This window comes from Drosophila albomicans, chromosome 3 (genome assembly GCF_009650485.2).
Source record: "Drosophila albomicans strain 15112-1751.03 chromosome 3, ASM965048v2, whole genome shotgun sequence".
NCBI lineage: Eukaryota > Metazoa > Arthropoda > Insecta > Diptera > Drosophilidae > Drosophila > Drosophila albomicans.
In genome coordinates, this window is record NC_047629.2 from 4,948,411 (window position 1) to 4,965,052 (window position 16,642).

Sequence of the window (16,642 nt, forward strand, 5' to 3'; positions counted from 1 at the left end):
TGGGATGATATATCAGTTATTTTTTAAATACTACGCCTAGGGCATTAATATATTGCAGTTATGAATGAGCTAATTAAAGATATAATAAATATGAAATGTCCTAAACTAAGAAGAATATAAAAAGCAATATCATACATTCAAAAAATCTTGTGTAATTTTGTTTAAATTAATTTTTGTATCTGAGAATAAATATATTTAAGAAATGCCATTTCTGGCAATCAAAAAATTTTATATTAACACTAGAGCTTTATTCTGAATGAAATCAAACCCGACGCAATCAAAGTATTCTTTTAACTGAATACTTCTCTTGAACCGATGAAAGTTTCTATCGATATAGGTTTTATCTTAAGTGCATTGAGACTGCGATTGTTTCAATTCCTTATCAAATAATCAAGTATGTAAATAAAAGTGAGAAAGCTAAACACATTTTCAATAAAGTCAAACCAGTGCGATAACGGTATTCTTGTTAAAATATACTAAATTAATTATACAAAAATACTGCTTGTCATTATGATATATCTATACATATAAAATATACGATATATACCCTACAGCAGTCGCAAGTTTTTTCTTAAATAACTTCTAAACTTCCAGCGGATCGGAGGAATCATAATTCGATTCATTCAACAACATAATGAAAGCTTTATCCTTAGAATCATAAGTATATTTATTCAACAACATAATGAAACCTATATATCCTTATTCTTATCCCTATATGTCGTCAGTTGCACTTAGACCATATAAATAATATGAAAAAAGGATTTTTGCAAACTCACCTGCTATCCGCAGGACGGCACGATCCGCCGGATCCAGCTGGAGTATGCTGAGCGGCTTATCCTTGGCCCATTCGCTAAGGGCTTCGCGATCCATCATGATATTTGCAGCGCTCCCCGTTGATGCATAGATGCAACGCCGCTTGGACAATTGCTGCTCCGATTGATGATGCCGTGGCTGCAGCAGCGGGCACGAGGCCGACGATGCAGCGACTGCTGATGACGATGCTGATGCCAAGTAGGCGCGTCTGTTGGGCTCCTCCCCCCGACCGGCGATCGCCACCAATTGCGGCGAATGTGGCGATTGCGGTGTGGAGCGAGAACGGACGTAACTCCGCGGGGACGCCGTCGTTGCGTCTGCGTCTTTGGCTGGGTGTGAAAAATGATTTGCGATCGACTGTCGCAGTTCTCGTTGTCGGAGTGTGTCCCCTAATTTATTACTTATCCTTAATATTTACTAAAATTTGGCTAACATTTTGTTGGTAATTTATTTAATACTTTTCTGTAAATTAAGCAAACACAAAATACAAAATTAATATGGAAATAAAATTTCAGTTGCATACTTTTAGGCGGCAATGTAAAAGTCTATTGTGAACTGCTGCCTTTATATGTAAAGTGTACTCAACAACAACAGTAGCAACAGCAACAACGACACTTGTTATCACGCGCTCGCGTCGTTGTTGTTTACCAGTGGGTCAATGCCAGCAAAACACAGAAACACACACACTCACTCACATAACAAGTATATAATATGAAATTCAAACAAAACGGAAAGGCCTTTCCGATAAGTCAAACGGCAGCAGTTTTAGAGGCACTGTGCCATGGATAAAAACACATAAAAACAACACGAGCACATGCAGCGCTGGTTTCGATATCGAAAAACGGTCGCGCAATTTGCAATCAATGAATTTCGAACGAACAACGGAAACTACGTTTGCTGCTGATAAACAAACGTGTGAGTGCAGCGAAATGTCAACGTGGGCTAGACAGAGATAGAGAGCAACGGCAAGAGAGCGTCAAATACGAGACCGGTTTAATGGGTTAAAACAGAGAGAGAACGTGAGAGCGAGAGCAAGAGAGCGCATTTGCGCAGTCGCATTGCATTACCGGAAATAGACAGCGGCAAGCAGAGACAATGCGAAGCAGCGTGCAAAGTGCAAGAGCACGTAAAATGACGCCGACAGCGACAGCGACGCGGCAGAGGCAGCTGTGTAACAAACTTGGCCAAATAAGAAATCACAAAAGTAACAAGAAGAAGCGAACGTTTTATTATTTCTTCATGCTTCTCTCACTCTCTGTCTGTCTCGCTCCTTCGCATGCTGGCGCTGTTTGCGTTTCTTGCGCTTGTTTGTTATCTGCAAGCCCAAAGCCGGCTCAATGGCCAATTATTGCTGCTAAATTGTATTATTATTGAATGTCTTTTGGCAAAGTAAACTAACTGTGTCTGCGTCGGTATGTGTGTGTGTGCAACAATGTGTGTGTGAATTGTTTATGGGAATTTTCGTGACGCTTTTTGTTTTTGCCGCTCGCTTTTATGACTTTTAATCAATTTATGTGGACACTCTTTGGCCAGTCGTCATATGAAACAATACTAACTGTACATACTGAATGGCATTACGCTATTGAGGGCGACAGAGTGAGAGACAGGGAGAGGGAGAGGGACGTCCGCTAGAAGCCGACGTGAGTGGCAAGCTTAAGATTAGAAACAAATGATTATCACTGTCAACAGCAACAACAACAAATCACTGTTGACAGTTAGCACAAGTGGCTGTCAAACTGTAGTCGGTGGCCGCAGCTTGACAAGCACTGACATTGGCGTCTAAGCGTCGCTGCCACCGACGCCATCATCACTGTCACCAGACCTCAAATCAACAAAAAAAACTTATCGTAATAGCCTAAAAAGTATTTCAACATTGCCAGGTGTAAGTGTGAGTGTGTGTTTTTGTGTGTGCTTATCAGTAGATAAGCGAATCATGAATTTAATTGTTGACTGATAAGTTGTACAGTTAGAATTGAAATGAAAACTCGCAACAATACGCACGCGGCCTTAACTTTTGTACCTGAGAGACTGCAAGAGAGGGAGCGACAGAGAGACAGAGACAGCAGCATGAGAGGCTGATCTAATCGTTGCTCGAAAACTTATAAAACACGCCAGGTTAATTTACGATGACTTCCCCTTGGTCTTGAATTTATATTGGGCTGAGACAGAAGCTCTGCATTTACATAGTTTTAATTAAAGATACATTGGCAATTTGTCTCTGCGCATTTAACTTGCAAATTAGCAAAGCGAATCCAATCGTCAAAAGCACAACAAAATGAGAATGAAAACGAAATGGGAAGAGAAGAGGGGAAAAAGATTTGCAAGCACTGCCCTCCAGCTGAGATGATGACGACAGGTCCAACAACAGTTGTTTCGACTGCACAGACAAGCGAATATAATTAAGAACCGAGAATGGATGCTTGGAGAGCACGGAGGATAAAACATGCGAGTTTTTAAAATACATTTCAATACGAAAGATTATACGAGCTAAAAGGAATCTTTTTAAAGATATTCCACAGCTAAAAATACAATTGCAGAAATTCTCTGGCAGAATGGATGCTTGGAGAGCACGGAGGATAAAACATGCGAGTTTTTAAAATACATTTCAATACGAAAGATTATACGAGCTAAAAGGAATCTTTTTAAAGATATTCCACAGCTAAAAATACAATTGCAGAAATTCTCTGGCAAGCAAGCAAATCTTGAAAAGGAGCTGCAAAAATGTGATATAGGATGCTACGGGAGTTCTAGAGAACGATCTAAAAATATAAAATCGTTTCTGCGAAGAAAAAAGAAAAACCCTGCTGCAAGTGTAATTTGAGATGCTACAGAAATTATAATAATCCCTTATTAGTGCTGTTAATGTTTACTAATATTATTTAAAAAAGTGCTACCATTGTGCTTCTGAACTATTTAGCAATTATAATAATTCCTTAAAACTCCACAGAAAAGTTGAAGCCCCATAACGACTTTCAATATTTAAAGACTATTCCAAAAAAAACTGCTACCATCAGGGCTTTGTGAACTTTTTCACACTTTGTAAAGACATTACCGCTATTACTTAACACTGTGCTAGCCAGGTCTAGTGATTCCTAAAGCAATCCACATTTATGACTCTAATAGGCGTTTCTTGTTTTGTGAAGAGCCCATAAAAAAGCACTTGAAACGACCGCAAAGAGTATTTTTGATGACATTCCACTACGGGAGCTGGGAGCGATCGGAGAGGAGACAACAACAATGTGAGCTGTGAAGTGCTGCTCAAATGTTCAAGGGAAGAAAAAGCAAAAGCCGAGCTTAGATCAGCATTCTCGTGGGGTTCCCAGGCGGGTGGCAAAGGGAAAGGGAAAGAGAGAGGGAGAGGGAGAGAGAGAGAATGAGCGAGGCAAACCACAAAGTCAATTAAGCGACATTTGAACGGTCACAAAACAATAAATGCTGATAAAACACACTCACACAGGGACAATCAACCAGTTTGACAACGTCATCGCATAGTAGAGAAAAAAAAGCGAGAAAAAAAACTAAAGCAATATTTTTGAATGGGGCTGGGGGAAGGAAAACCATGGGAACAAAGCTCCGTGCAAATTATAATTGTCCCGCAAGCTGACAGGCATTAATAAACGAGCATTAATCTCGATCTAAAGAATCGAGTCGAATGAAATCATTTTTATGAAATTGCATTGATTATAATACGGGCGGTAAATGGCTCCATTAGATCATGAGATCACATTTATATTCACATGTCGGGGCCACTTTTGGGTGAGTTATACGATCATGTCAGCGATCATATCATGCCTAGCAGCTTTATTGTAGTTATTGCTATAAAGTTATCGGACAGCGCCCGAGGTTGCCAATTAGAAAACATTTGCATATTAGTTGAGAACGAGCTCAATTAAAATGATATTCAGCGTTTTAAATTCTTGGACTATTTAGAATATAGTCCAAGACCTCGAAATGTGTTAATTGCCAGTCGTTTTGCCCTATTTAGAGCATTTTATAGCATTTAAATTTCGTTCAAGTTGCCAGCTAAGGCGAAATGTTCGAGTATATTTATGTGAGTATAATAAATTGTGCTTCTTCCGATAGATGAAACTATTTGAATCTTCATTTTTAACATTTGTATATTAAAATATAGTTTGCAATGTTAAAGAATATTTAATACTGAATTCCATTACATTTTTTTCTATCTTAGTTAATCTAATCTAGTACTTCGATGATGGAACATGTTCTATTTAATCTCCAACGAGTCTACTCAAATTTAACTTCTCTCTAACATATCATTTTGTTGTCTTCAATGGTCTGATATGAAAATTGCAGGCAGATCAACCCAAATCTCAGATATATCATCATTCTGTCATCTTTTGCAGTCTTTGGTTGGGGCATTCCCATTGCCCACAATCACTAACTGGGATCGGTTACTCATACTCCAGCTCATGTCGACAGCATTCTTTTCATCTTTCCATCCGTCTAGCCGCTAATTGTTAAATGGTCTGTTTGAAACTCTTTATTTTCATGTTTACGAGCAACGGCGGCTAATTGGGGCTTTCCTTTCACATATGCTATGTAGGCCTAGAGAGAACCAACATATTTCATCTGTGGAGGCGTTGCCTCGTCAGAACTTTAATTAGCTGAAGTTTAGGAAGTTCAAATTGAAAACTGGTGACTTATTAATATTTCGAATTGAGTGGAAATGAAGTTGTTTCGATTGCTGATGCTGTACTTTGGTGTAAACTAAGTTTAAATAATCAGCCAACTGGTGTTAAACTATCTAGAGAGTTTGGACTTGCAATTAGACTAATCGGCAACACCTCATACTAGGCACGCCCTTAAATCGCATGCAAGTTGGGCACTTGAACTTTAGGCACGAGTTCATGAGGAAACCAGCGACACACCCAGACCAAGACCCAGACCCAGAGCCAGGCCAAAGGAGAGGAAAATAAATATAACAAAAACAAAAAAAAAACGCAGAACTTGTCAGACGGCAAAAATACTTGCAGCAAACAAGAACAAGCTAAAAGCACAAGCGGCAAACAAATGGTGAGAGGGGTGAGGGAAGCAGTAGAACAGCTACAGTCAACGCTCGGCTGCATTTTCCAGGCCAACAACAAGAGGAACAACAACAAAGCCTTGGCATTTTATTTTCTAGGCTAGACGCCAAATCAATTTGATGATGTTACAAGTTGTTAAGAGCGTGAGAGAGACAGACAAACGCATAAAAAAGATAGGGGAAAGAACAAAAAAAATGTACCGCAGAAGTCCCGACAGCAAAACACCCGATACAACTATTTCTTAGAGAATAATAAGAAATTGAATGTGTCACATTTAGCTACCAACTATTTCCACGTTTCTGTTCCCATTCCCACTTCGATATACACTAAGCAGAAAAAGTCTGCGTACAAACTTAACGCGCAACTTTGATGTTAAATAAAAATAGTTGTATTGAAGATATTGGCTTCATTTTTTTTTTAAATTAACAACATATCTATTATGAAAAAATATAACCAGTCTTCATTTATTTCCATCAGCAACTTTTTTAATTAAAATCAAAAAACAAAAAATACACCAGTTTTCGAATCAGAAAAAGTCTGCGTACAAACTTAAATTAGTTTAAAAAAAAGCCATTTATTAATAAAATATTACAAAAATTAGTACGAGGTAGGATAAATAGGAAGGTTTATTGTGCCAATCAAGCGTTTTGGCATTGATTAAACCAATTTTTGGTGAATTCTGGTGGTATTTCGATCCACTCATCCAAAATTGCTCCCGAGGGAGGAAACCGTTCGTCAAACTGGACCAAAAAGGGAAATCTCAGCGGGAAATTGTCGAATTTGTTTTTAAAACGCATTCTATGATTAAAAAAGTCAAAAAAAATTGGAATCAAACCGGCACAGTTCAATCAAAGCCACATTCTGGTAGGCCTCCAAAGCTGACCGATCGAGAAGAGCGGGAGATTTTGATGTCGGTGAGGCGTAATCCTGGGTCAACTGCCGCAAAAATTGGTCAGGACATAAAGGAGAACTATAAGAAGGATTTACATGATAAAACAATCCGAAAAATTTCCGAAAAATTTCCAAAAAGTAGGACTTTCATGCCAGTGTTGCGCGGAAGAAGATTCTCATATCACCCGTCAGTAAAGCGAAGCGCTTTGATTTTACAAAAAATACATCCAATAGCCTTTAGCCTTTTGGAAAAAAGTTATTTTCAATTATTGGAGCAATTTGACATAAAAGGGCGAAAATTTGAGTGGCGCAAACCTGGCACAGCCCTTGATGTGCATAACCTTGCGCCAGCAGTTAAGTACGGTGGTGGCAGCGTGAGCAACACAGGCATGAAAGTCCTACTTTTTGGAAATTTTTCGGAAATTTTTCGGATTGTTTTATCATGTAAATCCTTCTTATAGTTCTCCTTTATGTCCTGACCAATTTTTGCGGCAGTTGACCCAGGATTACGCCTCACCGACATCAAAATCTCCCGCTCTTCTCGATCGGTCAGCTTTGGAGGCCTACCAGAATGTGGCTTTGATTGAACTGTGCCGGTTTGATTCCATTTTTTTTTGACTTTTTTAATCATAGAATGCGTTTTAAAAACAAATTCGACAATTTCCCGCTGAGATTTCCCTTTTTGGTCCAGTTTGACGAACGGTTTCCTCCCTCGGGAGCAATTTTGGATGAGTGGATCGAAATACCACCAGAATTCACCAAAAATTGGTTTAATCAATGCCAAAACGCTTGATTGGCACAATAAACCTTCCTATTTATCCTACCTCGTACTAATTTTTGTAATATTTTATTAATAAATGGCTTTTTTTTAAACTAATTTAAGTTTGTACGCAGACTTTTTCTGATTCGGAAACTGGTGTATTTTTTGTTTTTTGATTTTAATTAAAAAAGTTGCTGATGGAAATAAATGAAGACTGGTTATATTTTTTCATAATAGATATGTTGTTAATTTAAAAAAAAAAATGAAGCCAATATCTTCAATACAACTATTTTTATTTAACATCAAAGTTGCGTGTTAAGTTTGTACGCAGACTTTTTCTGCTTAGTGTAAGCTACACCCAATTTTGATTACAATTGAAAGTTATTCATTAGTATTTGGGATTTTACCAGAAGTCCAACACAACAATTATCGCTATAGCACAGAATTTCGATTGATAAACTCATTCATGACTCATTCCATATTTCAAATTTTTTTTACATAGGTTTGAAAACAAGCTTAAAGTACGCATAACAATAATAACTCTTGATCCTTAGTTTTGTTTCGCTTTTCATTTAATTAAACTATTATTGAATGTACTGTAAGATGGGTTGAAAACATACTTCAACTGTAAATTATAGAAAAATAGACTGCAGAAAATTTATAGGGTCCATAGTTGGCTAGTTGCCACCAAGTGCTAATACCCTTTAACTCTTTGGCTAACGGGTACAAAAAACTGGATAAAGTAATATACACCATGTATGAGTTAGTGGACGTGTGCTCGTGGCCAGCTGCCAAAAGGCATACGGAATTCTATTTAGGGGTTGATTGCGTGCATTTCTCGTAGCCGCTGAACTTCGTTGCTGTCTGTTGCGAAGAACAAGCACAAGAAAACACCAATAAAATTAAAAAAAAAAAAAAAAAACATTCGTTCGAAATTGTAAACAGAGCGGCATCGGCATATAAGTAAAAGTAGAGATGAGAGCGGATGTCTTGCACATGCTGCTCTCTCACACTTGCGAGTAGTGTGCAGTACTATCTCCGTTTGCTCGCTCTTGCTGAGGCTAGCTCTCCTTCTTTCGCTCGCACCTGCAAACATTATTGATGTGCCTGCTATTAATGTTGTTGTGGTCAGTGTCAGGGCTGCCGTTGGCAGGTTGATTGCTTGTGCTTGCATGTGTGTGTCAGTGTGTGAGATGTTCGTATGCGTGTGCTTTGAGCTTTGCCTGCGTTTGAGTGATAAAAAAAAACATGTGAGCGAGTGGATGTGTCACCCGTCATCATCAACAAGCGATTCCCTATCGATTTTTACCCAACAACAAATTTGCCTTATTAACAAGACAATGTGAAATTTTACGATTAAAAGCTTCACTTGTTTGCACAAATATAAAAAAAAAACGACAGAGAGAGCAGTATAAGAGACAACATCTGGGGGCAGCGCTGCCTTTGAGTAACCGGCCTTTATCGACTGCGACGCGACTGAGTTCTTAAGGGGTGGATGGAATACTCAAGGGGGGTGATGCAACTGACACAATTCTTGTACACACACACGCGCACACAGAAACTACTCTGCTCTCTAGCGTAAATAGAAGTGTATAAACAAATTAAGTCGATGTTTATTTAAAATGAGCAAAAAACAAATGAACGCAACTGTTAAATACGAGCAACTTAAATTCCACATTCTGTCCATTAGCAATTACTTCGTATTGTATAGAGCAAATACCATTTTTGCTTGAAACTTTAAGCAAATGTATGTTTGTGGCTGTTGTCGATCTGCTTTTGCTTATGCCGTTTTTATTGTTGTTTTTTTTTTTTTGTGCATTTGCATTTGTCACTGCCACACACACACACAGATCCAGAGAGAACGAGAGGAGACCGATGAAACACGTTAAACCTTTGAATTTTGCACAATTTCTTTTACACACTGTGTTTGTCTGTGTTTTTGTTGTTTGCTGTCATACATTGCCCTCAATCGTGTTGCTGCGGTCGCTGACGCCAACGTCGACTTCGACGCAGGCTGCATGGCTGACTCATAAGGAGCAGTATAGCGGCAGCGCGAGAGAGCGAAGCAGCACTCGCAAAGCAAGTGAAGAGAGCGCGAGAGAGCGAGCAAGAGAAAATGAACAGCAAGGAGCAGAGCAGAGGGTGACGCGCCGTACTTGCTGTTTCCACTAGTTTTTTTGTCGTCTTCTTCTTCTCGCTTTTGGCTTTTCTCGTGCAAAGATTTTTCTTTTCAATTTGCCGTTTTTCCTTCCAATTCTTATGTTAATTTTTACATCTTGGCAAACAACAAACAAACTGCATATATACATATAAACATGTATTGTTGTTTGTTACACTGCATACACAAAAATTATAAAAAATAATTTATGGCAATTTAAGCAAGCGAATCGTCGGCGTTGTTGTTGTTGTTGTATTTGCTATTGTTGCAGTTGCTACTGTTGTTGTTGTTGGGAAATATCTCTTTGCGCTTTTTACACGCGTGCAGTTTGAATGAGCTGCACAATTTATTTTTTTCCATGTTACTCTTTAACTTTAACTTCGTTTACACACACACACACACTTTACACTATGCTGCTGTTACAATAGACTGGCGCTCTTGTTACTGTCTTTACTGCTGTTGCTGTTGTTGTTGTTGTGCTTGATGCAATTCTAGATATATATACCGTTACACTTGTGCAATTTACCCAAAAGAAATAGGAACAACAAAAGCAAGAACAACAAAACTGCAGCGTCTACTACACACAGACAACACTTACACTAATACATGGACAGCAGCCAATTGCACACTCACACACACACAGTAATGGGCGTTTTAGGTGCAACGGGCACAACGGCGACGACAACGACGACGGCGACGAAAACACAACAGCAAAATAATTCACGTGCCGAAACCAAATCCAAAATCCAAATCCCAGCGAAATTTAATTCTATCGAAAAAACAGTGCGAGTAACGGGCCCGACAGCAACGATCACGCACGTCTTCCCTCGTTGGCTTCTAAAATGTAACTGACGACTCGTCTATCGATTGAGCAAGTGAAATGTTCTTTCCGGCGCCGCGGCGATAACTCTGCTGAGAGAGAGCGAGGGAGAGAGCAGCTGCTGCTTGTGTGTGAAACAGGTCCATTCAGTGCACGGCAATCGTAATGAGGTGGTTGTTCTCTCTTTGAGTAGCATAACATTGACGCTTATGACGTCACAACTTCTTTGAGAGATATTACATGGCTTATATTATATTTCGTACTGCGCGCCATTTTCAAACCCTCTTATCATTTAAAAAGTACAAACGAGTTAATAGAAATTAATTAATGAAATAAGAAAGTTTTTTTTAATTTTATATACATTTATTAATATTTTAAGGGGCTATCTGACAACTTTCTTCCTTGAGTAATATAGGAGATCCTTATAGTTTAATTCTCCAAAATGTTAAACACACTTTTATTACTTAATGCCTTGCATATTTTTAATTCAAAATGAGAATATATTTTATTTGAAGGTCAGCAGCATGCCCTTGGCAACCTCCTGGGCCTTTTCAGCACCCGCCAACTGCTCGGAGATCTTCAGGGCGAACTCAAAGGATGTGCCTGGCCCACGGCTGGTAATCAAATTGCCATCCTGAACAACGTTCTTATCGTCTACATAACTAAATATAAACGTAGTTTATTTTGGTTAATCGTTATTCATTTGTTCATTCATGTTAATGAAATCTAACCTGTATTTATCTGCAAGTTGATCCTTCATTGCCGGGTATGAAGTCAGCGATTTGCCGGTGGCAATGCCATGCTTGGCAAGCGCCGTGGGAGCAGCACATATCGCGGCAATCAGACGTCCAGCTGATTCCTGAGTGCGCAACAGTTCGCCAACAGCCTTCGACTCGCCCATGGCATTGGAGCCACCTAAACCACCTGGCAGCACAACCACATCGTAGGGTTGATCCACTGCTTGATCCAGCGACTTGTCGGGTACGATGATTATGTCTCGAGAGCCCTTAACGGGCTCACTGCCATTAAGACCGGCAACTGTCACAGTGATCTGCCAATAAAAGAATATAAATTAGTCTATAAATAGCCGGCTGGCAAAATGATAAGTATTAGACAACTTACGCCCGCACGACGCAGAACGTCAGTGGCGATTGTAAACTCCATTTCCTCAGCGCCGGGGGCCAAGATAACCAATGCACTTTTACCCATTTTGTTGCAATTGTTGCTGTAGCCACAAGCAAAAGACGGATTCACTGCAATTCGTTTTAATAATAAAGAATTATTAACCACAAGGTTAGAAAAATATCGGTGGCGAAAAAGATGCATCGATGTATTTAACATTCTGAAAAACATCGATTTCTTATGTCAAATTGCGACGGTTTTTGCAGCCAAATAATAATATAATTTAATATATTAATTTCTTATCAGCAAATGATTTATTATTGAATTAAGTAGTCTATTTTTTTACATGAATTCTGACCTTTCTTTAAGAAGTGTCTTGTCAAAACTTTTTACTTGTTGGAGTGTGACCACAAGTAAAATTTTAGTAACATACATTTTAACCATGAAATATACCAAAATACAAAAGCGCTGAAAAAAGCTGCCTGGTTACACTTGCCTGAGTTTTAAACAGTTCGTTATACTATCTATGTGCGTCAGTGGCTTGTACAAAATTGAAAATAAACATTAGGAAAAATTTAACTTCTATTATATACATAATTAAAACAAATTTCATTATAATTTACAATGTCGATTTGTTAAACAAGACTCCCGTAACTTATACAAAAATCTTCCAATATCATACGATGAATGATTAGAAAGTATTGCATGAGCTACGGGGAATACAATATGGAGTTTAGGGATATGTGCTACTAATGAATACAAAAATATTCTGTTCTTTACAACGTGCAAATGCTGCACTACATAGCCTGTGACATCCATATGTAAAGTGCCTTGTTTTATATGGGTCAATAACATATTATTATGTTCTTTGTCCCATATAAAATCTTCAAGCTTGGTTGATAAGTAGTGAATAAAATAAGAATGTTTTTTAAAAATCATACCGAAAGCATCGACAAAAGGATCCTTGTCGAAGCAAATTGCCGTTGTTTTCTGATATTAAATTTCTATAAAAAGGCAGTTTCTCATTTGTCATCTGGTTATTACCAACTAAATCTTGAGTCATATTTAGCTTGTTAATTTTTTTTAACTCTATATTCAAACGCAGTTCAGTTTTTATGGAGGCTCTTTCCATAAATCTGTTTACTGCCCTGCACTGTGTTTGCTTTTATGAAATACCTAGTGTGCGTTATTTTAAGACTACTTGTTAGTTCTTTAACCACCCCATCAAAAGACCCTTTAAATATAAAGCTATTGCACGATGGATCCCTACAATAACCATACGCTTAAAATTTAATTTATTAATTCTTAGCTTCTTAAAGTATAAAACACACGCATTATTATGAGAGCTGTAAGCTTTTCTAATCATGTGCTCTATACTTTTTGAAGCAGAGAACTTGTTAATTAATAAAAATCAATAACCTTAAATTCACAGTCCTCATAATTGCATTTTGAAAACATTGCACGTGGACTATTCAAATTGTCAACTAGGAGAACCGATCCATTCAAACTTTCATTTCCACTGTGGCACTCATTTCGAAATCATTTCTAATTGGCTTCTATCAATGTTTTGTCTGCCGGCTCAATGCAAATGTCAGTAGAATATATGTATACTTGTGGTTAATTTTATATTTGAGTTCAATTTATAAATACCATTTGACTTATAGACTCCATTAGTGGTTTTTGCCTGAAACTATATACAAATTCAAATTAGAATTGAAATGATCTAAAAATATTTCCATATGTATATTAAATTCAAATTTTTAATACTTACACGTTGGAAGCTCTTTAGCAAGGCATAACGAGTCTTGCTAGTGTTGCTAAATGGAACCACTCGCTTCTGATTGGCATTTAGTTTGTCCAACAACATTTGGTAATCCAACGTCGAAAGAGTGGTTCCGGAAATTAGTCCCTCGGAAACTGCCTCCTGTACAGCATCCTTATATCCATATTTGCTATAAATGCAAAGGAAACATTGAAATTATTTATTTATTTACATGTTACTTATTATACAAAATAATAAAAGAAGGAAGTGCTAGTAACTAAGGCCATCGACTCTGAAATTATTACTTGTATTAAATACAGGGACGCTTTTCAGATATTGAGAAGAATGTGTTGCAAAGTGAATAATAATAATTTTATATCTACATATATATATGTATATGTATATATATATAATTATACACTTCGAATATATATTTATGGCATTGAAAATTCAAAACAATATTATTCACTTTGAGCACTCACTTTTCCAATCAATTTATATTTTCCCGGAATGGCCGCTGCATTGTCACAAAAGTCCCACTGCATATACATACATACATACATATATGTATGTATGTACATACATGTATGTATGTTAATGCTCTTAAAGTGTGCACTGGATATATTATACATATTATGTATCTACTACTGTATGTACTTACGATTTGGAGAATTTGCGTGGCATTTTAAATATATTTATTATTTTAACTTTATAAACTTTCAACTTTATAAATCACTTGTTAAGACTGCAGCAATTTAGCAGAACATACAATATTATTCCGTTATGTTCTAGAGTTGCCACCAAGCTTTCATAAAGCGTGGCCCAACTTTCGGTCGTTACAAGTGTTGCCACCATGGTAATATTAGTTTGGAAATACTCAGTGAGTATTACTCACAAAAATTTAATTTTCTCGAAAATGGTTCTAGCGATTTGAATAAAACAAACTGCAAAGCATTCGAATTTTGTAAGCAAAATTATAACAATGGACGCCTTCTCTGACATAGTCTAGGAGAGCGTATAATCGAATAATCTTGAATTTTCTTTGGAAACTTTGCTAATTTGCTATGTAGTATATATAAATGATACATATGTTAATTATATATTTTTTAAGGTATTGAGCAATTATGTACATGGTCAAAATTTTGAAAAATCTGCAAACCAAAAACTCGACGCTAACTTTCCACTAGCTTCGCAGATGTTAGGCGTTGCCATGATGCCAAATTCAATTGATTTGTAATTTTCGCAATAATCACAAAAAATGAATTTTCTCGAAAACGGCTCTACCGATTTGAATAAAACACATATACATATGTCTTTGATTCGAATAGAATAAAATAGCGCAACAAAGCAAGTTCTACAAATATGAAGAATAATTTGATGATAGCGTTAACATATTGTTTTGTCGCTAATAGTGGTCAAGAAAATTGCAAAATTACGATATAAATAATAATATAAAATTGCGTGTATTTATTAATTATAATAAATCAATATATATGTACATAGAATATTAAAATGTAATATGAAATTATAGTTATAGTTGTTTCATTTAGTTATTTTCTGCAAGTATTTAAAGTCCCGGCAAAGTCCAAAGGGTGTTATTTAACACTAAAGTTTTCCAAGCTGGTTCCAGTTATTTGATGCACCTGTGAAATGAACTTGTTTTTGCGGATTAACAAAAGATTAATTTTGTCAAAAATCGCTTTAAGGATTTCAACCAAAATTGCTAATTATCTTCCTTATAGTTGTATATACGAAAAATATGTCGAAAACGGCTCTAGAGAAATTTATGATTTTTTTTTTTCATAAAACAATACTTTAAACCTTGTCATATGCCGATTTGGCTGACAACTCGTCAAAGCCGAGATATTGGCAAAAATGTTGCTACCCCAATTTTTCATTCACGATTATAGTGCATAAATACTGCATGCAATTAGACGAACATGGATTAAATAGAAAGATAATTTAGTTTTCTATTGTTTCGCATTTAAACCTTTTTAATTTAAAATTAAATATCAAGTAAAAAGGCGAAAATAAAGTTTTTTTTTTATCCAATATTTTTGTATCGATAAAGTTGCGGAACTATCTTGACGTACATATAAATCCCTCTATTATTGGAAGATGGAAAGGTTTTCTTTAGTTTCGAGAGTAACAAATTAATACATATGCTTCTCGATTAATATAGCGATTCAATCTGATTAATGTTCACATTCTTCATTGCGGATATGAAAGTTTGTTAAAACATTTATTCGTATTTATAAACTCTCTGTATTATCATCTTCATTCTAATGCCTTCCTACTCGTATAGTCTTTGAGATCTAATTGCCCATTAAGATGTAAATATGTATATACTTTTATGTGTGCCCAATGGATCGAAGATATAAAACCGTACCCAATGAGTGGGCTATCAAAATAAATATATATAGTATGTCATGTCGTTCCAATAATTTATAAATGCCATATAGTTTAAATATATTTTTATTGAACAGAAAATAGGTGTATATGTATATTGTTTTTATTTTTTATAATTAATGCAATCGAATATGTTATTTGGCTCTCTTCTCACTGTATATGTTGATATTAACATATGCGGATATATATGGATTGCCATTGTTCAACTTTGTTTTTGAAACGCAATTAAAAAAAATTTAAAACCGCAAAAATTTGCAAACTAATTTGAAATATTTGTATAAAATGTAACTTAATTGAATTAGTTGATATATGTACATACATACATATGTGTATGTACATATATGCACTATTTGTATTGAAGCTCTTACAAACTAATTGTTAGACAGCTGATTTTACTTTGTATTACTGAAAACTCCAATTGAATTAAATTAATTGTTTCTGATGATTCTCATACATATATTAATATTAATATGTGGAAAAGTGTTTTACGTCGTATTTTAAGTCACATTTAGAACTTGTTTGATTTGTTGTTGTTTTGTTGTTTCACTTATTAGTTGTGTTTTTGTTGTTTTTGTTTTTTTTTTTGTAAGTTTTTGTGTATTTTTTACTAATAACATTTAAAAAGATCACCAAAGTTACAGATTTCCCATATTTGACGTTGCTTACGTTTCTCATTTTACGAATAATGTATTTTTTCTCATTGTTTTTTGTTTTCTTAAATAATAATTAATAATTACTCATTTTATTGATTAATTACCCGGCATGTTGGTTTAGACTTTAAAGTAAGGGGCTTGAAATTGATCATTATCTTTATATCATATATAAGTAATTTGTAAGCTTCTGACGATACTTGATACTTGAT

The 16,642-nt window shown here is 36.2% G+C and overlaps 2 protein-coding genes across 9 annotated transcripts in view; both read right to left on the reverse strand.

The window, feature by feature from the left end:
- Positions 1-10,491, reverse strand: part of LOC117571686 (dystonin) — an 87,500-nt gene extending 77,009 nt beyond the window's left edge. For 4 of the 8 annotated variants that reach the window (XM_034253966.2, XM_034253962.2, XM_034253964.2 and 1 more), the window contains exons 1-2: positions 10,266-10,480; positions 777-1,275 (exon numbers count right to left, since the gene is read on the reverse strand). In XM_034253966.2, the coding sequence (XP_034109857.1) occupies positions 777-873 (97 nt within the window). In that variant the 5' untranslated portion in view covers positions 874-1,275; positions 10,266-10,480. Of the gene's footprint in view, positions 1-776; positions 1,276-10,265 lie in introns of all 8 variants that reach the window. The other 4 variants (XM_034253945.2, XM_034253944.2, XM_034253965.2 and 1 more) reach the window with 3 other exon arrangements.
- Positions 10,492-10,852: 361 nt separating this feature from the next.
- On the reverse strand, positions 10,853-12,037 carry LOC117568065 (protein dj-1beta). The gene is made up of 4 exons (XM_034248423.2): positions 11,968-12,037; positions 11,610-11,740; positions 11,219-11,538; positions 10,853-11,149 (listed from the first exon to the last, which is right to left on the reverse strand). The coding sequence occupies exons 2-4, from the start codon at positions 11,694-11,696 to the stop codon at positions 10,993-10,995; spliced, it is 564 nt and encodes a 187-aa protein (XP_034104314.1). The 5' UTR covers positions 11,697-11,740; positions 11,968-12,037; the 3' UTR covers positions 10,853-10,992.
- Between the last annotated feature and the right edge of the window lie 4,605 nt (positions 12,038-16,642).